This window comes from Oryzias latipes, chromosome 16 (assembly GCF_002234675.1).
Source record: "Oryzias latipes chromosome 16, ASM223467v1".
Classification (NCBI taxonomy): Eukaryota; Metazoa; Chordata; class Actinopteri; order Beloniformes; family Adrianichthyidae; genus Oryzias; species Oryzias latipes.
In genome coordinates, this window is record NC_019874.2 from 4985580 (window position 1) to 5011283 (window position 25704).

Here is a 25704-nt window from a genome sequence, read left to right on the forward strand (position 1 = left end):
AAGAAATGACATATAAAGCTGCTAAAGACCTGCAGTCGCTATTAGTAGTAAGAAATACTGCTACAGAGCCTGGAAGGAAATCAATAGAGCTTGACCCCATTTTGGCCTCTGCTTGGATAGAGAAGTTATGGGACCACAGTGGCCTTAACATTAACTTCTTTCATCTGTATTTTTTACTCTTTCCTTTCCATTTCCTCCATCTGCTCTTTTTTTGCTGGCTCTCCTCCCTCCCACTGTTTTGTTTTCATCTCCTAAATGCTTATGAGTAAGCAGACAAACCCACAGGTTACACACACCAACATAACCACACATTGTATGACAAATGCAGTAGTTACACAGCCCAGTGGTTAGCCACAGAGTTGGGGCTGATCTATACGGCTGACTGGCTGAAGCATTCACCGAAGCCATCAGTGAAACAACATTCCATACATCTTTGACGGACAGATGAACAATGCTATTTACACCAATTTAGCCCTAGGAGACGGGGTTTTCCAGTTTATGGACGACGTATTATGTTTTTCCTCTTATTCTAATGTTCACAAATGCCACAAGGACAGATGAGATGTGCTGCAAAGCTGCGACTATCATGATGGTAATCACGCTGAAATGCTTAAAAAAAAAAAAAAAGAAATTAAACCGGAAAAGCAAAAAGCAAGACATCCGTTCTCAAAACAATCTGGATTGCTTGGCTTCACATACAACGCTGTAACTCTTTGCAGGAAAATCAAGCAGCCAGATTCATAGAGCAAAGGAAACATTTATAATTTTATTTGATAGATTTGACTGTTTTCTGTGTTTTTGCAGTCTTCCTTTGTGATCTTGGCTGTGTCAGCTGAGCAGCCCCTCACCATGTTTAGCCTTAAGTGAAGAAGCCTGGAAATGGCAAACCTGATAGGGTGAAGGTCATTGGTAACCCGGGGCTTCAGTGGTTGGTGTTGGAGCTGGTTCAAGTTTGGGCTGAATGTAAAAGGTAAGTGAGGTCAGAAAAAGGCGTATCTGTCCGCTGGGGTTAATAAAGTGTGACAGGAGGTTGAGAGTGTTCCAATATGTAAAATAGACTCCACTAAAATATATATAATACATATTTGTGTTACATTTACTGACTAATAATAGAATGTTGTAAATATACAGAAAATATACCAAAGAAAAAACAGTCTTAATTTATGAAATCAGAGAGGGAGATTATATAGAAAAGCCTCTAATATAATCAGTATTGATTTTTTGTTCATTAGGATTTATAGTTTTAACATCAGTGGCGCTTTTAGGCACAAAATGCCTCCAGCTGAGAGTTTGTTAACTCTGGTGCTTGACTCTTCTTACTTCACATTTAACACAGATATCTTGGGTTTGATTTCTTAAGGCCCGTACACACCGGGACGAATATTCGCCAGGCGTTTTTCGCCAGCGTTTTTCGCCACGTTTTTTGTGTTCACACCCAGGCGATTTTCGCTGACGATGAGTGGAGTGAACATGCAATTTCATTCCCTGACGTTAGATGGCGCTTAATGTAAAACAGAAATACTCCTGTACACAAGGTGGCGCTGCGCAACTTTACGCTTCTTAAAGTTGCTTTTCACTCAGAAGAAGAGAGCAAGTATTTACACGCTTGTCAGAATCAAACAAAGAAAACATGAATATTTCAAGCACCAGTAGCTCCAACTGGTGCTTGGTTCGGGGATGTTTTAGAATGTCCGTCATTATTGCTTCGCGGCTGTGTAGACGCTACTTGGCGTCTATCTTCTTCGCTGGTATGTGTGCTCAGCAAGGCAGTTTTGTGTTTGAGCGCCCCCAAGTTGTGTTTTACTGTAACTTCAGAAGCTCCAGACACGTGAGCAAAAGCGCCGTTCTCATCGGTCGAGTAGATTTTGACGCTTTAACGCGTGGCGTTTTTTCGCGTCGGTGTGCACACTCTCGTTGGTGCCCTTTGTTTAGTCACGAGGCGTTAAACGTCGGCGAAAATCGCCGGCGAAATTCGTCCCGGTGTGAACAGGCCTTTACATGTCTTCACCTTGGACAATAGTTATGTAAAAAATTGTTTAAAAAACTTAATGCTAGTGTCAGTCAGTAAATACACTCACAATAATAACGGGTCTGTTAGTTAACATGTAGGAATTCGTCAAGTCCTCGACATATTCTGACATTAAAATATCTAAATGTGACAAGTCACATGAATGGTTTTATATGAGCCACATAAGGCGGCTGGGTAGCTTGGTTGGTACGCAGGAATCCAGGGTTCGATTCCCGGAGGGAAATAAACAATGGTACTGGGGGCAATTACCATATCAAAGGTGAGCAATTAACATCACCCAGTGGGGGTCCTTGGGCATGACCGTTAACGCTACTGCCTCCCGAGCGCGGTTCAGCTGCAGTTCACTGCCCCCCAAGGTGATGGGTTAAATGCGAAAGGAAAATGTCCCATCGTGGGATAAATAAAGTATTAATTATTATTATTGATTATAATTATTAATGCACAGAAACATAGACTGAATGTGGACCTTCTCTCCAATACAACTTTTATAAAACATACCGTGGGCAAAATAAGTATTTGCCAGTCACAGATTTTGAAAGTTATTCCACTTAAAAAGATGAGTTTGGTCTTCAATGTTTAAACTTCTGCTGTAAGAGACAGAATGTAAAAAAAGAATCCAGGGAATCACATTATTTGATTCAAATAGAATTTTATAATAAATAGGTCAATAACCTAAGTTTACATCAATACTTTGTAATGTAACCCTGTTGTTAATGACAGAGGTCCAAGCTTTCCTGCAGGTATTCGGCAGGTTTGCACTAAAGCTAAAATTTTGTTCCATTCTTCTATAGAGACCTTCTCAAGAGCTGTGATGTTTTGGGGGTCTGTTGGACAACACAGACTTTCATCTCCTTCCACACATTCTCTATTAAATTGAGGTCCAGGAATGTGCTACTTTTTACATAGCCTCTACTTCATTCACCAGGCGATGTGTTTAGGATTATTACCATGATAGAAGATCCAGCCATGTTTCATTTTTAGCAAAACTACTGCTCTCACTGATGGTAGGAGGTTTATCTCACCAGTAGTACTGTCCCCTTTGCAGAAAAGCAGCCCCAAAACCTGATGTTTCCACCCCCATGCTTTATGTTCATGGCATGTAGCGCCACATTCCTTCAAACACAGTGAGTTACAATACATCAATAGAAATATCTCTTATTTTTTTTGAGTATGACAGCTTGCAGAATAGGTGACTGAGATATCACTGAATAAAATTTGGAAATGATTGTAATGATTTTAAAATTGCACTAATTGATATTCTAACCAGAACCAAAAAAAATTTGAAGGGGTCCACAGAAGAGTTTTACAGAAAAAATAAACTTTTACTTCATAATAAAGCTTGTAAAACTTGTATTTAAAAACAAAAAAGTTGAAATGTTTTAATCTTTTGTTTTTGAACCCCCCCAAAAAAAAATGCCATCTTAAAGAACAGTTAGAGGATGGTTGTTTTTAGTTTTCCTAAACCTTTAAGACTCTTCATAGACAGAAACTTTTACTACAGAAATAAATGGAAGACTATGGTTCTCTCAAGACTTTTATATTATGCCTATTCCAGCCGGTTACAAAAACAAAATGACCCACCGAGCACTCTGTGTTTATGCCTGACTGACAGAAATGGAGATCTCCCTCCCTCCAGTGTAGCCTAAAACAACACAACCAGACTTACAATGATGCCCGTCCGAATGAGGGTCTGTCAATCACAGGAAACCTATCCGTTGAGCAAACCACAAATGATCACCTTCAACAATGAACCTCCCCAGGTGTGAGCAAACAGACAGCCACACAAACAGGTAAACACAAGCCTCCAACGGCAGTCAAGCACAGGCATTACACACAAACAGCCATGCAGACGCTCACATGCTAAATGCATATAAACATAGACGCATAGCATCCATGTTGGTGCCCAGACTGTAGAAGTCATCAGAGACCTGTAAAGCATTACCCTCTGTGTGACTCCAGCCACTCCAGAAATAGCCTCTGTAATGTATTCTCTCCGCCGCCGTCTCTTTTGCACAATAGTGCCCTTAATAACACACTCCATTTCTGTTGGCATAAATAAGGGCTGCATTTCCATCTTATTTCATGCAAATGAGAGCGCCGGCGCCAAAACAGGTAGTGGGAGTAGTGTGTGAGTGGAGTGTGGAAGTGTGTAGTCACTGAGTGTAGCAGCGTGATTCGGGTCGAACAAATTTAAATGAGCTTTGGAGAGACCCCACAATGTGCCAACGACTCCCACGCCAGCCTGCCAAAGGCATGACAGACAACGTCACTTAGACACTTACCGGCCCCACCGCCTGCACACAGTGCCATTACAGGGGCCAACGCAAAACCAATATTTATCCAGCATAATGGTACTTTGGAGAAAGATTTGACTAATACAGACTGAAAAAGTTGCACCTCAGTTCACTGGTCTGACCCAGAAATGAGGCTTCAGTTTCCTCCTGGTTTCTAGAAGTTTCAAGAAACTTTGGCTTCCTTGTTTTTTAGCACAAAGTGGGCAATACTGTTTAGAGTTATGCCGTTTAGCGCGTCCTCTGAATGCTCTACTGGCCCTGTGGTTTGAACTTCATTCATGTAAACTAAAACACAGGTCAAGTTAAGAGTTAGAACAATTGATCCATGTGGTATTATACAATTTACCTGACATTAAAGACCCATTCCAATAAAAATGGTGTTTATGGTGTTTTTAACATGTTCTTTTAGCATTTTTTCTGGTGATAGAGGGCATCTATAAAGAAAATTAAGCTCAGAATTGCATTTCGGAGTATTACTTTAATGAATTGTTGTGAATCAGCAGCAGTTGAAAAATTACTCTTGAAAAAGAGTAATTTTGCCATTTTTGTTGCACCAGTCCCACCCACAACTCAGAAGTGAATTTCGAATGAACTCTTGCCTCTCTGCAGAAACTACGTCCAAGTCCAGGTTTTCTTACTTTTGGCTAAAAAAAAACCAGACAAAATCATAATTAGACCACTGGGAACGGTCTTCAAAAATTGACCAAAAGAGGATTGGAGTGGGACTTTCTTAAACTCCTGAGACCCGGCCCATCATTTAGGTCCTCTATAATGGACATTTTGTTTACATGTATATTTCTAAGGAATTAAGAGATACCAATTCCAAAAGTGAAGCAGAGAGGATTCTATACCAGATAGTTGAGGGAGATTCAGATTTGGAGCTTTCGGAAGATGAAAAAGATGAGGAGGATGAGATTCAGTCTGTGATAGGTGATGAGGAAGATGAAGATGATGATTCAGGAGAATCAGATGAGTCAGATAAGGGGCAGCAAAGTCGTCGTGCTCTGTGGGCCAGGACTAACTTGTATGTTTTATTTAGTTTCAGATTAATGTCTTACATTTTATGACAATGTTAGAACACTGTAGAATATGTACAATGTACAAATGTAAAAAAAAAAACTGTTATTCTTTTATTAACCTGATTTTTTTTGTGTGTTTTTTAAACAACCATCATAACATGTTTATACCTGTGCTACCAGGTCACACTGCCTATAAAGATGACCCCAAAGTTTGTGAATACTGGAGTCCAATCCAGTACTTCTCAGTACATTGATAACAACATTTTCGAAGATCTGTTTTTGTTCTAGTTGTTATCCAACTACCAGGGAATCACACTCCTCAGCCTCCCTGGGAAAGTCTATGCCAGGGTACTGGAGAAGAGAGTCTGTCCGATAGTTGAACCTCAGATCTAGGAACAACAGTTTGGTTTCCGTTTTGGTCGTGGAACAGTGGACCAGCTCTACACCCTCTTTAGGGTGCTGGAGGGTTTGTGGGAGTTTGCTCGTCCAGTCCATATGTGTTTTGTGAATTTGGAGAAGGCGTTGGAAGGCTGTGGAGGGTGTTCTGGGAGTATGGGGTCCGGGGAGCCTTACTTAGGGGTGTCCAGTCTCTGCATGACCAGAGCAAAAGATTGGTTTGCATAGCCAGCAGTAAGTCAGACTTGTTCCCGGTGCATGTTGGACCCCGGCAGGGCTGCCCTTTATCACCGGTTCTGTTCATTGTTTTTAATGGACAGAATTTCTAGGTGCAGCCAGGGGCCAGAAGGGGTCTGGTTCAGGGACCACAGCATATCATCTATGCTCTTTGCAGATGATGATGTCCTGTTGGGGTCATCAAGCTGGGACCTCCAACGTACATCAGGGCAGTTTGCGGCTGGGCAGCACAGCTAATTCTGAGACCATAGTTCTCAACCGGAGAAAGGTAGTTTGCCATCTCTATGTGGGTGAAGTGTCCCTGGCCCAGGTGGAGGAGTTAAAATATCTTGGGGTCTTGTTCATGAGTGAGGGAACAGTGGAGCGTGAGATTGACAGGCAGATCCGAGCGACGTCTGTAGTTATGCGGTTGCTGTACCAGTCCGTTGTGGTGAAAATAGAGCTGAGTCCAAAGGCAAAGCTCTCAATTTACTGGTCGATCTTCCTCTGTAGCAGATGGTCCAACAAGTAATAAAAGAGTGAAACAGAATTTTATTGTTTTAGAATAAAATGTAATGTTTTTTGGGTGAATATCACTCTAAAGATTTTATCTGCTCCTTTCTTCTGATTTTCCTAATTGAGTTCTATTTTCACAGAAACAGTGTCCTGTTGTCCTCTACAATGGACATGTTGTGAAATTAAAATAAGACTTTTTTTTTAATTTAAATTGTAAGGTGTTTTTTGAGGCCCACATAGATAGGAAATCACACAAAAACAGAAATTGTAAGACACTTTTTTTCCTCAGTTCTCCAGTATTGTTGACTGGTTTTGTTTATATTATGTTAACCCATGCATTTCAGGTCAAGAGAGGTAGAATTTCTCTTGACCATCATTGGACAGGAAGAAAGTACCACAACCAAAATCCTTCTCATAGTGAAACGTCAGAACAGACCACTAAGCAGTCATACAGCTAAGTTTCTTTCAAAACAAAAGATCTGTCTAAAATTGCCAGTGAATTCCAACCTTGCCAGTAATTTGCCCCTTTTTGTCACAAAAATAACTGGATGAAAAGGGAAGACAAACAAACTGCTGTCACTGTTAGGATGCCCAGATTTGGTAGGACTTGTCCAACAACAGAGGAACCTATTCAAGCATGAATCTTATACTTATTCTTAGGGTTATATTTAGGATGACACGGCAGTGTATGCTGAGCAATGCTTTTCAACCAACGGGGCGGAGATGCAGCACACCTGGGGGTTTTTCCAGAAAGCATGTTTAAACTACTCTGACTTTAACCTAAACTCTGGCTGAAATCCGCCTGAACTTGCTTACTCTGGGTATATCGGTTCCAAAAGACCTGATATGAGTTAGGGTAATTACGCTCGACTTGGTGACCCTGGGTTAATGCACGTGCACAGCAAGTACATAAAGACATTCTCTATGGATCGCGGATTTCATTAATCATTAACACATTTGGTCAAAAACCCACACTTAAAACCCAAATCCGTCCAGACAGGCTAAGGGAATGGTATCCCACAATTCCTCACGCCGCCAATCTAACAGCAGCACCAAAGTTACACCTACTTAATTGAAATAATTTCAATGTAAGTAAAATAACTATGGATTTACGGCTGGGAATCACTGGGTACCTTGCAATACATTGCTCACGATAACGATACTATGACGATATGGCGATAATGAGATAATCGATATATATCGTCTCCAACAACTCACGATATATCAAACGTTAAGAAAGAAGAACTTGAAAAACTGTTTTGCAGAGAATATTTACCTATTTATTTTTAAACACAGTGATATTGAACAATTTGTGTCCTATATGGTGTAATGAATAACAGACTTTTGTGTTGCTGAAATTAGTAATACTCTGTCTTTGACAAACAATGACAATTTTCATTTGGAAAAATCTGTAAAATTCAATTTAAACAATAGTGAACATGAACAGCAGCCATTATTTAGTACAAAATTGCTGTAAACAGGATAAAAAAATCAATAAGTCAAGTAGCTGCCAGGCACATTGGTAATAACTTTTAAAAAACAAAGCCATAGCTATCGCATTATTCAAAAAATAAATGTAAATCAGATATTAATTCTGTGAACAAATTATAGTGTCTTTGTTAAAAATAAATTACACCATTTATTGCAAATGTGGTGTAAAAAAAAAAAAATTCTCCCAGAAAAAATAAAATCAGGTACCGTGGAACTTTCCTTTAAGTTATTTAAGACATAATCTGCTTTCAAAATAAATGACCAGTGATAAAATACATGAACTTAAAGTGCATCTAAAAGTAAACATCTTTGTGAATAAAACGTTTGGGGAACAGCTGCATGTGATGTATGTTATATTTGTTTTTTTTTTGTAAGGTTAGATAAAACTGCATGTTAATAAACTGAAGGGAAAACAACTACCAGGGTAAAATGTCAAATAATTTAGTTGAAAATTACAGCTAAAAGCGAACTTAACATTTATTACATCTTTTAGAAAAAATATTGACAATAGAGAAATACTGACAATAGAGTTCCTCCTTTTTTAATGTTTGGATGCTGGTGTGTTGCTGGATTTTTGTCAAGGATAAAGTATGCCTTGGCTCAAAAAAGGTTGAAAAACACTGGTTTACGACTCCTATTTAAAGGTAGGTGTAGTTTGGGAGCATGTTTTGTTGAATGGTAGTGAATTTGAAATTGTAAGTAAAGTCATTTATCATAATTACCAATATTTCTTAAAGAAAATACCTCACTAAAAAGGACAACAGCTGCCAATTGATAATGATTATCAGAGCGTTTTTAGATTGATTCAGTCTAGGTTGGTTGCATCATCAGGCACAGACATTTTCTTGCTTAGAAAAGCAACATCAAAACCCACAATGGCACACTTTTACAATTTCTGATATAAATTTTGAGTTCAGAAAATCTAGCTACAATTAAATAGAAAAAAAAACAGCCTAAACTGCCACCGGCTTTGCTCATGGCAACAATTTATTCTTAAGGGAGGCCTCTCTGGTACACTAACAGAAACCACATAGAGAGAAACAGGATGAGTGTGTGCAAAGCAGGCAATCGGGTAATGCAAAATTATATACTCCCCTTTTTACATAGTGTGAGTAATTCAGGTTGAGTTGGCTGCGTGTGGTCTTATAATGGCTTTTATTCTGGCTTTAGTCTATTAAAGTTGGATTTTCAATATTTTACTGGTCAGTTTTGATGTTTGTAAACACAAACCAATGAAAGGACAAGCAGGTTCTTACTGAAAAAGAAATGCACTTTTTTATTTTATTTAAATTTTTTCTGAAATAGGATAACAAGTATTGACTGAATTGTTGGATCCACATGTAATTTCAACTACAATGTACATTTTGGTAATACACACAAAAACACAAACTCGTAAAATCAAGGAGGAAGAGGAGTGAGATCCATTTTTACAAAGGTGCACAGTGGTCAGATAAAAAACGCTCTGCGCCTGCTTCAAGGAAAGGTTAATGTCTCTCTCTCGATTTCCCAGCTGAGGTCTGTGTGACTTACAGCAGGTCCAGACTGCATTAGATTAAATCATAAATTACCCACCTACCCCCATATCTGCATGCCCCCTCCTCACTCCCTATCTGACTCTCCCCCACCAGCCTTTTCCTATCTCAATCTCCCTTTCTCTTTATTCTTCCATATTCCATTCCCCATGTATTTCTCTCGTTCCCCCACTATTATTTTTCTCCAACTCTAATAATTTTTCCCTTTTCCTTTCCCCAGCCCTTCATTTCTCTCGCTCAGCCTGTGCTCTACAGTATAAATGCCTGTTTTGTGAGAGGACCGCTACAGTCTTGACAGTGGGACATGTGTGTGAATGATTCTGAGTTTAAATGTAAAAATGTGTCTAATCCAGTGTTTTACAGCTCGCCTGCAGGTGCCCCCATGTGTACATCTGTTTTTTTCCTGTTCATGTTATTACCACAGTTTGGATAGTCTTCTACTCCTGTCTATTTTGAATGCACAAATATGTCTCATTCTAAAGATCGACAGTCTTTGCTTACAACCAACTTCTTTCCAATGTTCAGTTTGACACTTTCTGTTGACATCGCAGCTCTAATTAGATCAACTTTCCACCCACTCAGATCAGCTTTTTGCTTTATGGTTTGGAGTTTGCTTTTTATTTCGTTTACAGTAAACTGTTCATCTGATTACATTCTGACTATTTCATGCAGCACTATCTGACTATGAAAATGTTGGGGGTTTTTTATGAAAATGCAGGCCTGTCTACATATTTATGACCAAGTACAATAAGTAATCAACTGGAAGAACCAGCAACTCTGTTTAAGCAGAACACTTGTCATTCAGGTGTGCATGAACACAACATCAACAGAAGACCACACACTAAAACATGAGAAACTGACAAATCTTCGGAGTAGCATCTTATAATTGAGTTAGCATGATTCCTGCTAAGGACCTGCAAAAAGAAGACAATTTAGATTTGCAAAGCAGCAAGCTTCTGGGGTGTTGTTTTGTGGCCAGAATAGGCCATAGTTGACTTGTGTGTTCTTCTTTTTCTCGACAACCTAACTCAGAACATCATAATAAAATACTGTAAGTAGGGGTGTAACAATTAATGAAATTAATTGATGAATAGATTTATATTTCTACAATCTAACCAGATCGGTGTATCTGAGGCGAGTTGTTAATCGATTTGGCCTATACCATTATAAAATAATTTCAAATTGAAATAAATCGATTGTGTTGACATTGGAAAATTTCATTTAGGTTGAGGTACGGTAAATTTATTTTACTTCAGAGTAAAAACGACCAAGCGCATCACAGCAGACAACATCTTTAATTTACACTTTCCAGGGAATCTGGAAAACTTCACCTGTGCCGTTCAGCACCCAGGTGTTTATCTCGAAGTCACACTGGTAGAATTTTTGGATGAAGATGTCCTGGATTGATCACTGAGTGATCAGTGAATCTGATTCAATTCTATCAGCAACCACTATTTTATGATGTCAATCAAATCGTTGTTAAAATCAATTGTTACACCTGCAAAAATAACAATTTTTAACTGAGGGTCATTCCAAAATGGTAAATGACGTATACTTATATTGCACTCTTCTACCTTCTTCAAAGGCCCAAAGCGCTTTACAGTCACAGTCCCATTCACACATTCACACACTGGTGGTGGCTCCACCAGAGGCAAGGTGGGGTTCAGTGTCTTGCCCAAGGAAACTTTGACACATGGGCATGTAAGGCGGGAATGGAACCTGCAATATTACGATCATGGGTCAACTGCCCCACCGCTGCACCATGGCCGCCCTAATCTAGCTTGTTTAGCTAACTGTCCTTGGTTTTAACTTCCATTGACACATTGATAAATGGATGATTGGATAAATGTACTCAAAGAAAGACACCTGGATGGTCAGTCTGCCTTAAATCTTTGAGCATCTGGACAGACTACTCAGTTAGCATTTATGGATTAATATGCTCAATTTTAGCCTAAACACCTTGTCGACGGAATAAGTATAATCCCAAACATAATAGAATAAAAACAGCCATGGCCAGTGAACCCCCACACACCTTGCTCCAATGTTCCATTGGAGCAAAAGAGGAACAAAATAGAGTGACCCCGCCACGAGCAGCTTCCTCATTCCACCTACTGCTCTCTTCTTCCTCCCCCTTGCTGTGTGAAATCAAATTTCCATGTGGCTCCTGTATCTGTTGCACAGTGAGGTGATTTATCAGGGATGCAAAGAGCATGCAGAAACAATCTTTATTACATCCATTTCCTGCTTGTCAGCCGGGATCATGTTGGCTGTTCATTAAAGGCACGGCGCAGGTGAGGAGAATGCATCCCGATGCCTTGATAGATTGTCTGCTCCCCTGTGGTGACAGCAGTTGGATGGATTGAACAGCGGGGGGGTGAGGAGGGAGGGGAAAAGCGCTGACTCCGTCGCTCCTTCTGTCAGACACACTTTTACGTGGCTGGCCAGTGTCATTTCCACCACACACACACACATACACACACGCACACACACAGAGCTCTGACACTTTCTGCTCTATAGCCAGGAGTTTGCTTTAAAGAAACTTGTTCACATTCACTGATGAAAAGATCCTGTGACACACTGAGACTACATTTGTTTAAATACAGAGTTACCAGCTCTAACCCTATAGGCTTAATACTGCAACCAAAAAGATTTGAGCATAAATAAAAACAAAAGTGGGGGTGCTGCAATAGGGTAAGAAGTGGGGAATTTCAGGTTTGATACTTCAACCATAAGACAGAATAATGAACAGTCATTAGCAAAATATAAGTATTAGTAAATAATCTAAATGCAGAGGATGCAGAAGTCTTATTTTGGACATATCTAAAAACTAGATTGTGGCTGTGTCACTCATTTCCTGAAGTGTAAAAACCTAATAAATACGAACATTTTTTTAAAACTATTTACGAATCCACAGCTTGTACACAGAAATTGTTCAAAAGGCAATGCATTGTGCTATATATTTGACAATCTAGTGAGCATTGATGTACACTGTTTTTTGCAGACATCTGGAAAATTTCTAAGGGACTTAGAACTGTAGATTTAAACAGCTCTACAAAATGGCGAATGCACTAGTGCACTAAATAGTGAGTAGTGAAGGAACTTGGACACAACCTTGGTGATGAATATCCTCATCTAACCCCATTTCATACTGTAAGTAATTGTAAACCAGCGGCGCCCAAAATATTGACAGCGATTGACCAGTCGATGCATTGATACATATATATATATATATATACAATTGCTGTCAGCCAATTATCATCCTCACTGCGAAGTACGTCACTTTAATACAGTTCAGAATGACGGACTGAACATCCTCTGATACATAAGTCACTGCACATGCGTGTTCCCACACTTAACAGAATGCCACGCTCTGCTAGCAGATACACAGTTTTACTTCCTTACAAACTTCAGAAAAGTGTGAGCGTTCAGTGCCAGACTCCTAACCATAGATGAAGTTGCTAATGTGCCTTTTTTTTCTCTACTGGCCAAAAGTCAATCACTAAAAAACTAACCTTGAACAGAACACACACGGAATGTTTCTGTTGTCGGCGCACCATACACGACAACTACGAACATACATGACAACGTTTTTATCATGTTGCAATCTTACATATTCATCTCAAGTTATCCATTTATTCCAAAATATTTGTCTGATTGACTGTAAAATCTTCTTTTCTTATTAAGTCTATGTGCATAAATATTAACAATGTTGTTTTAATGACTGTATATATTTAGCGCTAGTTGTTTCAGAAGTAGCTCATTTGCTGCTAAAGTGTGAGCGCCCCTGCTGTTGAACAATAGCAACAGCAAAAGAGAGCACCACACTCATCTACAAAATTCACAATAGTATGAAATTCCAATTGATTTGACAAAGCTGCAACTTTTCTCTACGCCTGTTTCCCAAAACTGTAACACATATGACAAGCAGATGGTAAATACTTATAATGTTAAGATACACCCCGTTAAGACAAAACAGCCTGAGGAATTTCAAAAATCCACTCTGGCTCTTAGAGCATCTCTGTCAGCCTTTATAATCAGCCATAAAATCTTTTATCACACCTCTTAGATCAACTGGTAGAACCTATATTATGACAGCATAAAAACAGCTTTGTTTTACAGCAGCCCCACAGTACACAGTACAGTGTAGGGCTTTTTCAAATGCAACTATAAACCCATACTTTAACCAACACTGTCTCCAAATAAAAAAATGAAAATAAGTCATTTGTGTGTTGTGTTTGCTTTTACCAGATTTTTGCATTGATACTTTTTTGTTCAAATAACACAAGAGACTATGCTATTTAGATTTTCTGAAGAATGACATTTTTTTGTTTTTGTATTGACTTCCTACCTGTTTCCTTTCTTTTACTTTCTAAACATGACTCAGAAAACTCTAAAATCAAATTTTCAACTGTTTTATGCCTTTGGATCATTGGTGAAGCAATATGTCATGAAAATGGCCTGAGGTCGTATCAGTGAGGGCGTCCTTATGATCATGACCATTTCCTCTGAGGAAATGTGATCCTTTCCAGCTGTCATAATCCACAGAAGATCAGTTAAGGAGACATGCTCATGTCGATGCACTTGTAACACTATGTGATGTCATTTATTTTTGCTTTCACAGAACCCTGTTTATCTCAGATAATTTCAAAATAAGTGGTTCAAAAAGCAAACATAATAATAATAAGCAGTATTTTTTTTAAATGTTCCAATAAAAATTATTTTCCCTATAATGCAAATTCCTTCTATGTTTTCTGTCTATCAACATTGGAAAGTCAAATATTACTGCCTCCAATAAATAAACACTTTCACTATTAACTACGGTGGCCGACAGGGCTCACACTACATACAAATGGAAAAACGCAACGGCATTACCCGAAGCACAACGGCATTAAGAGACAGCGCAACGGCATTACCCGAAGCGCGACGACATAACCGCAGCATTAGCATTAAGCTCAGCACAACGGAAGTAATGACTTTTTTTCCGGGGGAAAAATAAAAGCCTGGCAGATTCAAACTATTCGGTACGACAGAATTTTAGGGCCACCAAAAAAAGTAAAATTATGAAATTTTAAACCGTAAATTTATGAGAAAAAAATTGTATTTTTACGAGATTAAATTGGAAGTGAGCATACAGGGCAGCAGCAGCAACAAGTGAACGCTGCAAAGCAGCAGAGCAGACCGACTAAACTTAGTTGAACAGGTGAGCTGAATGTTTATTGATAACGTTCCAAATGTCTGGAAGTTTATTTGCTTGATTTATGATTTATTAATGTTTTATTTTTTGATGGGTGGTTTGCAGGATCTCTGCAGGCGATGAAGCCGACGGCGACAGTTAAGGCCCGTACACACCGGGACGAATATTCGCCAGGCGTTTTTCGCCAGCGTTTTTCGCCACGTTTTTTGTGTTCACACCCAGGCGTTTTTTGCTGACGATGAGTGGAGTGAACATGCAATTTCATTCCCTGACGTTAGATGGCGCTTAATGTAAAACAGAAATACTCCTGTACACAAGGTGGCGCTGCGCAACTTTACGCTTCTTAAAGTCGCTTTTCACTCAGAAGAAGAGAGCAAGTATTTACACGCTTGTCAGAATCAAACAAAGAAAACATCAATATTTCAAGCACCAGTAGCTCCAACTGGTGCTTGGTTCGGGGATGTTTTAGAATGTCCGTCATTATTTCTTCGCGGCTGTGTAGACGCTACTTGGCGTCTATCTTCTTCGCTGGTATGTGTGCTCAGCAAGGCAGTTTTGTGTTTGAGCGCCCCCAAGTTGTGTTTTACTGTAACTTCAGAAGCTCCAGACACGTGAGCAAAAGCGCCGTTCTCATTGGTCGAGTAGATTTCGACGCGACGCGTCGAAAAAAAAAAACGAACCCGAGGCGTTTTTTTTTTTTTGACGCTTTAACGCCTGGCGTTTTTTCGCGTCGGTGTGCACACTCTCGTTGGTGCCCTTTGTTTAGTCACGAGGCGTTAAACGTCGGCGAAAATCGCCGGCGAAATTCGTCCCGGTGTGAACAGGCCTTTATGGAGTGTGCGCGCGCTGTGTATGTGTCTGCGTGCGTGGGTGCGTGTGTTGGAGACCCCGCGTGCATGTGTGAGAGCACGGGCGAAAGAGGGGGGTGAGAGCGCGGAGCGGGAGAGTTTGCGTCTATATTGTGTGATCGAGACTGAGAACCTTAATAAAAAGATGTTGTCCCTCCCCAGAAGAAGTATTTTGTCTTATTAACTCGCTCTGGAGGCTGAGGATCCGAACGGGAAAGTGAACCCCAAACGAGGATCCGTCTTCGGCCCTGGAGAAAATCTCCCTTGCGTTTCCGACCACAGTCAGAAAGAAAAAAAGAGAAGTCATCGCGCAGGTTCAACAGTATCCCTGCAGCTGTCCACCTGAATCCTTTCTTCCTCCATTAAAGATCAGATCTCTACGTCTGTCTGACACTTCTGTCTGAGGAGGAGCACTTTCTGGCATTTTCAACGTTCTAATGCTAATATAACAGACTATTTTCATTCCTCTTTATTGTTATATGTTATAACGGGACGTTTCATCTGGAGGAGGGGGCGTATGTAAAACTGTTTACTTCCGCATTGGTGTTCGGATGACAGGTTCATGTCGTAAGGTGACAGATGAACTTCAGGATATGTGAATGAAAAGGAAAATAAAGGCTGCAGCGATTGTCTACACCCAAATGTGTCTCTGAGCTCCTTATTTTACATATGAAACTCCGCTTTACTGACACCGAACCCCGGAAAACCGGTTTACACTGACAATTATCTGATTTTGAGTCGCCAAAGGTTCAGAATCTCATTGTTTTCTTTAAACCTATCCAAAAAAAAACTTCAAAAGGCTCCACATAATCGATGACTTTTTTCTTGTAAATGAAAGGAGATTTTAAATCATAAATTCACAAGATAAAAAGTTGTAAATTTACGAGTTTTTTCCTAGTAAATTTACGACTTAAAAGTCTTAATAAAAAAAAGACAAAGAGCGTTAGATACAGATGTCACTGTGGAGAGCTGAGTAAATTTATTTTTTTAGACAAACGTATATTTGTAAGTAATCTAGTAAGAAAACACCCTAATCTTGTCCAAATATCATGTAGCTCCCAAGAGCGCTGAATAATTTGAAACTGATTTTTTTTTTTTTTTTGGTAGGAAAAAAAAGTCCTCATTTCCGTTGTGCTGAGCTTAATGCTAATGCTGCGGTTATGTCGTCGTGCTGTGGGTAATTTCGTCGCGCTTCGGGTAATGCCGTTGCGCTGTCTCTTAATGCCGTTGTGCTTCGGGTAATTTCGTCTTGCTTCGGGTAATGCCGTTGCGTTTTTCCATTTGTATGTAGTGTGAGCCCTGTCGGCCACCGTAATTAACCCATAATAATAAAGTACATATTTTATTGCTGTTTGATTTTGTTGTGTTTGAGGAATAGCAAAATCTTGATCAACTAATTTAACTTATAACTTGTTTTTCTACAATAAGAAGATACATGTTACTTGTGGATTTTTCCTTGGATTTTTTTTCCTTTAAAACTGTTTAAAACACAATTTGTTTTTATAAAAATGAATAGATTACCAATCTGGATGGGATTAAAAGACGAAGTCATCTGAGAAAGCAACTATTTCCAAATAGGTGTTCTACCTCTCGCACATGTCTATTGACAGGTTACAGATCCCACAGTTATACACAAGATCCAAGAAAACTATATGGTGTTAGAAATGTGGAGCTTAGTGCTGAGACTACGGATGCTAGTGGTTTAAACGTTTTGTTCTTGGCAGACGGTGCAACTTGCTAGCTGTGTATGCCAAAATATCTCCTGCTGAACCAACAGTCAGACAGCGCCAAAGTAAGTGAATTCACCTGGAGCAAGTCAGACAGGATTTTGGTCATAGCCCAGACGATGGGAGGACCCTGTGAAGACGCTTTCAGTATAACAGTCATAGTCCATTAAGGACAGCAAGGAGGGAGAGCCACTGATGTAGAAGAAGTAGTAAAAGAATAGAGTTGATTGGAATCTACTGAAAACTGTAAACCTATAATTAAGCTCCAGGTGTTCTGTCAGATAGGAAATCTTTAAGCAAAATTGAGACTTTTTGAGGCCCAAGGATCAGCTAAGTGATGTCAACCTCTTCTGTGTTTTTCTACCTTCTTAGAGGCCCAAAGAACAGTTCTATCCTCACATTCATACATACATTCACACACTGACAGCAGCATAGCTACCATCCACTAGCGCCCACCAGTAGCAATGTAGGGTTCAGTGTCCTGTCCAAGGACACATGGACTGGCAGAGTAGGAATCAAATGCCTTAGTTACAACTGCCCTTTCGGGTGGATTCGGGCTGTCTGTGAGTGGAAAATGGGCAAACCTGTAGTGGAACACAGATGGACACTCTTTAAGACTGCAGATTGAAATTCTTAATGCATGTTTTTCTGCTGTCATGCTGCAGGCAACAGGTCATAGCGAGCAATTAAACAACACACAAGGGTAAGGGTCAACTAGGTGAGATGCAGGCATGTCGTAGGGATTTTTCACTTCTTCAACCTCCTCGAAACCTGCGCACTGTGCAAGGGTCCGATTAGTGTTGCTCAAGTGATAAGTGCATGCTCCTTCCGTGCCTCTTATTAACGACTAGAGTGTGATGTTAGGGCGCCATGCGACAGCATCTTCTGTACGTCATAAGTGCATGTAATATACAAATATTTCACCATACACTGATCACATGTTACATTTCATGGTCCGTTATGTTTTAACGACGTCCCTTGAGGTAACCTTACAAGCCCTGATGGAACTGCAGGAATGCTGTTCTCCCCATGAGATGAAGTCGCACCTGCCTATGACCCACCATTGGCCCAGACAACTCAAAAGCCCGCAGCACCCATTCACCCACAGGTCAAATCCTGTACGGGTGCATGTGACTAAGACCTAACATAAGAACATCCGACCATAGCTTAATCACCACCCTGTGTGCCATGGCTGACATGTTTTAAAGTAGCAAAACACTGAAACATGCCTGGTAGTTTAGAGTTGTTTTGGAGAAAGGCAGGTTTGACTGAATTGAAATATCTGAAACTCGTCCTGGAGAAGATGAGCCTCTGGCACCACTGGATGTTTCAGCCTCACAATTATACTTCAGATTTACAGAGTTGGTTCTAAGTGAAATTTTTGAGAACTTCAGAGTAGCCATCACTTTCACTTTCACCACTTGGCAAAGTGGTATTTGCCAAGTGGTGGGAGCTGGCACTCCCGTTGTTGATTTCTAACAACTACAAGTTCTAACAATTGTCTTTCCCTCTTTATTTTGTCAATAACCCTAGTTTATAGTAGGAGGTGAATAATTACGGCTGTAGATGTAAAAATCCAATTTCAATGCATACACACAACTAATTAATGAGGCGTCTGTTTAACCGGCATTTGAACTTTTAAACTGTCACGCTCAAGTCCGTGAACTGTGGAATTCAAGAAAAGCTCCTACATGTGTAATGCTGCAGCATGGAGAGAACTGCCCGAGCGAGTGGAGTCACAGCAGACCCCAGCACAGGCACATAAACTGAAAGTGGCACACTGAATTTGATTTGATGGTTTTCAAGGATTGGCTTCAGACTCCAATTACATTACCTCTAAAACAAAGAGATTGGGTTGAAGAATGGAGATGGAGAACAACACTAAAGGAGGTTTAAGGCGTGAGTGCTTTCACTCAAAGAAAGAAAAATTATTTCATTGTGATATTTAAATCAATAAGCATTGATTGGAAGGTGGCTAAAGGTGAGTGTGTACATGATTCTTCGTCCGTGAGAGGCATACGGTCTGAAAAGGGGGTGAAGAAAAGGGAGGAAAGAAGACCAAAGGGGAAAAAAAAGGAATGAAAATAAAAGAGGAAGTAAACAAAAAGGGAGGAAGGAAAAAGGGGAAAAGAGAAGACAGTGACAGAGACAGACAGAGGGAGAGTTCTTCCCCAGCGGAATCAATACAGAGAGGTGGAGCAAAGTACAAAAGCCTCGGAGGAGGGGAGATTCAGCGGTGCAAGTCTAATACTCTCACCCGTGCACACACTCATGCATGCACACCCACATAAATTTACACGTATACAATTACCCCCTCTGAATCTTTTTTGCTCTTGCCTTCTCCTGACATTTCCCTCTATATCCTTCCTCTAATTTATTTCTCCCTCTCTATTGCTTGCTTGCTCATTCCACACCACCCTTCACCCCAACAACAACCCCCACCCACCCCATCGAACACCCCTAGACACCTCCGCACCCACGCACAAACTGAATATCTATAGCATGGTAACACAAGGGTTTTTAATAATTTGAACAATATAACTCACACTTTAGCTCTGACTTCAACCAGTTTATCTCTTAGACTAACCACAGCATAACCTAACCCAGGTTTAGCCATGAGCAGAAGAACAGAAGTTATATTTTCAAAACATTCAGATTGATTCCCATAAGCACAGCAGCTCATAAGGTCACGGGGTTCATCAGAAACATTTCATTGAAACTACTAAAAAGCACAGATACTGTGAACCCAACAGGGCAGGGACCAGCCTGTCCATCACCACAGTAGCAGTAGCAGCAGCAGCAGCCTACATAACAATTAGATGCTGAAGGTATGAAATACCCTGTGTACCCGCACAGTACACACAAACACAGTAGAAGAAACTTTCATTTCCACAGAGAAGCAAGAACACAAGCACTTGACCTATCCAAAGAGTGTGTCATGAGGACTTTGACACACACAAACAGCACCCTCCATCATCTACTCAAACTCTATCAGTACTTGAGAATAGTGAGCCTTCAATTAGTCCTTGATGAATGAGCCCATAAGATGCTGTTTTCTCTTTTCCCTTGTAACTTGATGTTCTGGCAATCAAAGAAAAAGTGACTCTTACTGTGATGGGACTTAAACAAGTTTGATAGGAAGTGATCTTGGTGCCATGTTTGGAGGAGTGGGGAGGTGGATAGTGTGCTGCAAAACCCACCTCAAAGTATTAGACTAAAGCATCTATGACAAAAAACAAAATTCACAACAGGCAGTTCATCGGTGTGTGGATGAAAAACTTACCATCATCGATGATGCTGACCACGACACCATTTCCAGTAATGTTGTTCTTCCAAACTGGCATCACATTTAGGTCAAATCTGCTGAAGTTGAACTCGCCCTGCGCAAACTAAACACACAAAAATACACAGCATTCAATTTTAGCAGAGCATTTAATGTTACAAAAAGGGCTGCAAATTCAACAAACTACAACCCCTGAAGGGCTGCAGGGGTTGGCTCCATTGTCTATTTATGAGAACTGGACGTCACCCATGAAAATTGTTTACTTTCGGATTCAACTAAATTAAGTCATTCAGTCACAATGTTTTAACTTAGTGATTGCTGCCATGTTGGAATCAAAGATTATTAGTGTAGCCCCATCACTCAGCAATACTTTAACAAAATGGTAACCTACGGAGTCGTGATGGGGGGATTGGGTTCGTTGAGCTATGGTAGCTCCCAATCGGGTTACCTATTTAAATCTAAAGAGTTACAACGTCACAGAACTCACAGTAGACAAGTACGTCTTCCTAAAAAGTATGACACCAGACAACCATTTAAACTGAACACAGTTTCAGGTTTAATAAAATAAAGAGTTGACCCTCAAAACAAACAAAAATATTGGTCAATATATCTGGTTTTTATACTCTTCCTCTTAAACGGGGAAAAAAAAATATGAACCTTGAGTAAATGTAAATTTCACAACTTAACTGAACATTCATAAACTGGTTTTAAAAGTTCGTTTCAAAAGTTTGTTTCAAACACAGATATTGCAATACTTCACCACGTCATGAAAAATAACAAACTGGGCCCATACTCACTCACTCATTCACACAGTCAGTTATTACCCCCGGGGGAAAAACCCTCGTTGCAGGCCTGAAAAAAAAATCACCGACTTCCTTAGCCTTCCGTGCAAAGCCTTCCTGCGTTCTCCGTGCAGCTTTAGCCGTTGCTCCGCCCTTCCACAGCACCTGTCGTCCGTCGCGGGGAAAATCCAACGTCCTCAGCGCTGCAGCTCCGCTCCGTGGACTCCGGTTCACGCTCAAGTGAGAAACTCCAAAACGGGAAACTTTCCGTCACCTTTTCTGTCACGGGAAACCACTCTCAAGTTTTCCTCCTGACTTTGGCCTGCAGAAAGTTTATTTTTTCCCGTCTTCTTCTCCACCTCCCCGCGTGCTTCCACGTCCAGACCTTTTTTCTTCTTTTTTCCGATCCTCTCCTCAGCCAATCAGCTTAGTCCAATCAAAACCAAAGAACACTCCACAGAACACTCCGCATTTCTTCAAAATAAGATATAGTCCTGTGAACTGACGCTGATGAGGTTACATAATCCAAAACAAATCAATAAACAACAATAACATTGTTATTTACAGTAAACCCATAATCAACATCATTCAATAAACAACAATAACCTTGTTATTTACACTTAACCCATTTCCTTCTGGTTAAATCTGTGTCATCTTCTAGACTTATTCAAACATATTCCTTTTAGTAACTTTGTAATATCAATATTAATAATAATATTGATCATTTATGGAATTAATTTGTTTAATCCTCCTCTTTTTTCTTCTCGGGGCTACACTCACCCCCTTCTAAAATGTTTGATGTCCCCATCAAACAGTTAGGTCCAGCTAACCTAAACACAGTTTAGAGTGTAAGCTGACAGATGTTAACACAGTAGGAACACAATGCCATCGGATGGCACCACGAGGTGTTACAAGGATGAGTTCTTGAGTCTCCATAAGTTCCACTGCCAACCAGCACTCCACAACTTAAAATCGTCATAGGCTGGTTGGAAGGTTGACCTAGTACATCGTAACTAAGTCTAACAACTGGTTTTTTGAGCCTCTTGGAGCGTTCTACAGCCACCTCCTCTCTTCCCACTGGAAGGTCGCTACTTCCCTGGTCTTCCCCATCTAACCCAAGGTCAGGGCCTAGACAAACATCAGAAATGTCCGGAGTGGCTGGGAATAACTCAGCTTCATCCAAATTCTCCTTGGATGAGGTCGTAGGCATCTCTTGGCTGGCAGGAGTGCGGTCTTTTGATAACAACTCCGGTTGTCTAAAGAACTCTCCTAACGTTACTGGACGGGTTAATGTGGTGGTTACCTCCTCAACCTCAGAATCTGAGGAAGATAGTGCATCATCATTGACTGGCTGTACTGGTTTCTGAGACAACTTCAGCCTACCTCTTGTGACTGGTCTTTGCACAGAGTCTGTTTCATCCTCAACAGGCAGCCGGACTAGGCTACCAATAGGTAGCAAATGGTTGCGGTGTACCGTTTTTTCCACCCCCAGTCCCCTCTCTGGTTTCACTCTGTAGACTGGCAAGTGTGGTAACCTCTCAATAACAATGTATGGCATTGTCTTCCATTTCTCCTTTAGTTTGTGTTTACCTGTGAGACCAAAGTTTCTAAGCAACACCCGGTCTCCTTTCTCCAAGGTCTGCTCTTTAACATGCTTGTCATGGGCTTGCTTGTTTCTCTGCTGTTTTTTGTCTGCTGCTTCTGTAGCTAGATCGTAGGCCTGCTGCAGATCTGTTCTCAGTTTGGTAACATACTGAGTGTAAGTTAAACCCTGCCCCCTTTCCTCAGGCACCCCAAAACAGATATCGACTGGCAGTCGAGCTTCCCTCCCAAACATCAAACGGTATGGAGAGTACCCCGTGGTTTCATTTTGGGTGCAATTGTAGGCATGCACCAACTGACTGACATGTCGACTCCACTGTCGCCTATGCTTCAACTCCAGGGTACCCAACATTGACAACAGTGTACGATTAAATCTCTCAGGTTGAGGGTCACCTTGAGGATGGTATGGTGATGTTCTGGACTTACGAATCCCCAGCATTTTAAGCAGATCTTTAATCAGCTTGCTTTCGAAATCCCGTCCCTGGTCGGAATGGATTCGTGCAGGAAGTCCATAATGGACAAAGTACCGGTCCCAGAGAATCTTAGCTACCGTGGATGCCCGCTGGTCTTTGGCTGGGAATGCTTGCGCATACCGCGTGAAATGATCTGTCACCACCAAGATATTAGCATATCCCTGCGAATCAGGCTCAAGGGACAGAAAAATCAATACACACCAAATCCAATGGCCCCTTGCTAGTAATCTGTTTCAACGGTGCTGCTCTCTGTGGTAGAGCTTTGCGTGTGATACACCTCCCACATGTCTTTACATATTGTTCCACCTCTGCTCCCATCTTCGGCCAGTAAAACCTATTTCGGATAAGCTCAACTGTTTTGTCTACCCCCAGATGGCCTGACTCATCATGTATGGACTTAAGCACTCTGGCAACATGCTCTTTGGGTAAGACTAGCTGATGTACTTCTGTGCCGAGTGGTTTCTCCACTTTTCTGTACAGCAATCCATCAACCAACACCAACTTACTAGCCTCCCGTTGCAACAACAATGCTCCTGAGTTAGTGCATTTTTCTGTGAGAAAAGCTTGTCCATCACAGAGTGACTTTTTCACGGGCGCAATCATTGGGTCTTCATCTTGAGCCTTAATCAGGTCTGCTCTGCTTAGCTGAACCAAAGAACCCAGGTCTAGCCTGGTAGGAAAAGCATAGCATTCTGGGATGGCTTGAGGGGAAACCCCTAATGACTCTGCATAGCTGGTACCCTCTCCCATGGTCCTCTCACATTTTATCTGTTTACAGAGAGCTCTAACATTGTCGGGTGACATGGTTTGCCACTCATTCTCAGTCTCCACAACAGGATTGCGAGACAGCGAGTCAGCATCAATGTTACTGGACCCTGGTCGGTACTGAAGAGTGAAATTGTATGTGGAAAGAGCGGCGAGCCACCGGTGACCCGTCGCATTTAGTTTTGCTGTGGTAAGAACATAGGTGAGCGGATTGTTGTCAGTCCTCACCACAAACTGTGCCCCGTACAAGTAATCGTGGAATTTATCCACCACCGCCCATTTCAAAGCCAGAAATTCGAGCTGGTGCACCGGGTAATTCCGTTCAGCCGAACTGAGCTTCCGACTAGCAAAAGCCACTGGTCTCAACCCTTCAGGGTGCTCCTGATTTAATACAGCCCCCAAACCATGAAAACTGGCATCCACGTGCAGGACATACGGCTTGGAGGGATCAGCAAATGCCAAGACCGGCGCATTTGTTAAGCACTGCAGAATCTGCTGAAAAGCCTCTGTACAAGATTCATCCCACCTTTCCCCAAAAGGTTCATTAACCTTATGATAAAACTTCACCGGTGTTTTCCCAGATTTGTTTTTTTTCTGGGTTGGCGGGTAACCTTTACACAACTCTGTCAGTGGCCGGACAACGATGGAGTAGCCTTTAATGAAGCGACGGTAATACCCACAGAATCCTAAAAAGGACTGCAATGAAGGGAGATCAGTGGGCTGCTTCCATTTAGCCACAGCTTCCACCTTGGCTGGATCTGTGGAAATGCCCTTTTCAGAGACAACATGTCCCACATAGGTGACTTGGGGACGACAAAATTGACATTTGTCTAGAGACAGCTTAAGGCCAGTCTCTTCCAGACGGTCAATAACTTTGAGAAGCCTTTGTTCATGTTCCTCCAGGGTTTTGCCAAATACAATCAAATCATCCAGATACACAATGACTTCCAGCATGTGCATATCTCCTACTGCTTTTTCCATTAGTCGCTGGAATGTTGAAGGAGCTCCAGTGATCCCTTGGGGCATTCTTTCAAATTGATAAAACCCAAGGGGACATATGAAAGCAGTCTTTTCTTTATCCTTTTCTGCCATGGGTATTTGGTAATAACCGTTTCGCAAATCAAGCACAGAAAACCACTTGCTTCCGGATAGACAATCCAATGCGTCATCAATCCGTGGCACCGTGTACTGATCGGGTATTGTCCTACGATTCAGCGTTCGGTAGTCCACACACATGCGCAGCTGCCCACTTTTCTTCCGCGCCAAAACAATCGGTGACGCATATGGACTTCTGGATTCCTTTATTATACCTGCCGCCAAAAGCCCTTGCAGGTGGCGGCGCATGTCCTCTAGATCAGCAGGCGCTATGCGACGAGACCGTTCCCTGAATGGGGTTTCATCTTTCAGTCTTATACAATGTTCCACACCTGTAGCTAAACCCACATCCCACTCATCAGTTGAAAAAACATTTGACCGTTCAGACAGCTTCTGTCTTAGCCTTTCTTTCCATTCATTTGGGATCGGTGAGTCACCAAAG

General features: G+C 41.1%; 1 protein-coding gene across 1 annotated transcript in view; it reads right to left on the reverse strand.

Annotated features, from left to right (window-relative positions):
- Positions 1–25704, reverse strand: part of LOC101161187 (proprotein convertase subtilisin/kexin type 4-like) — a 234265-nt gene that overhangs the window by 168535 nt on the left and 40026 nt on the right. Inside the window, exon 6 of the mRNA XM_020709885.2 lies at positions 20546–20651. Coding sequence (XP_020565544.1) covers positions 20546–20651 — 106 coding nt within the window. The remainder of the gene's footprint in view (positions 1–20545; positions 20652–25704) is intronic.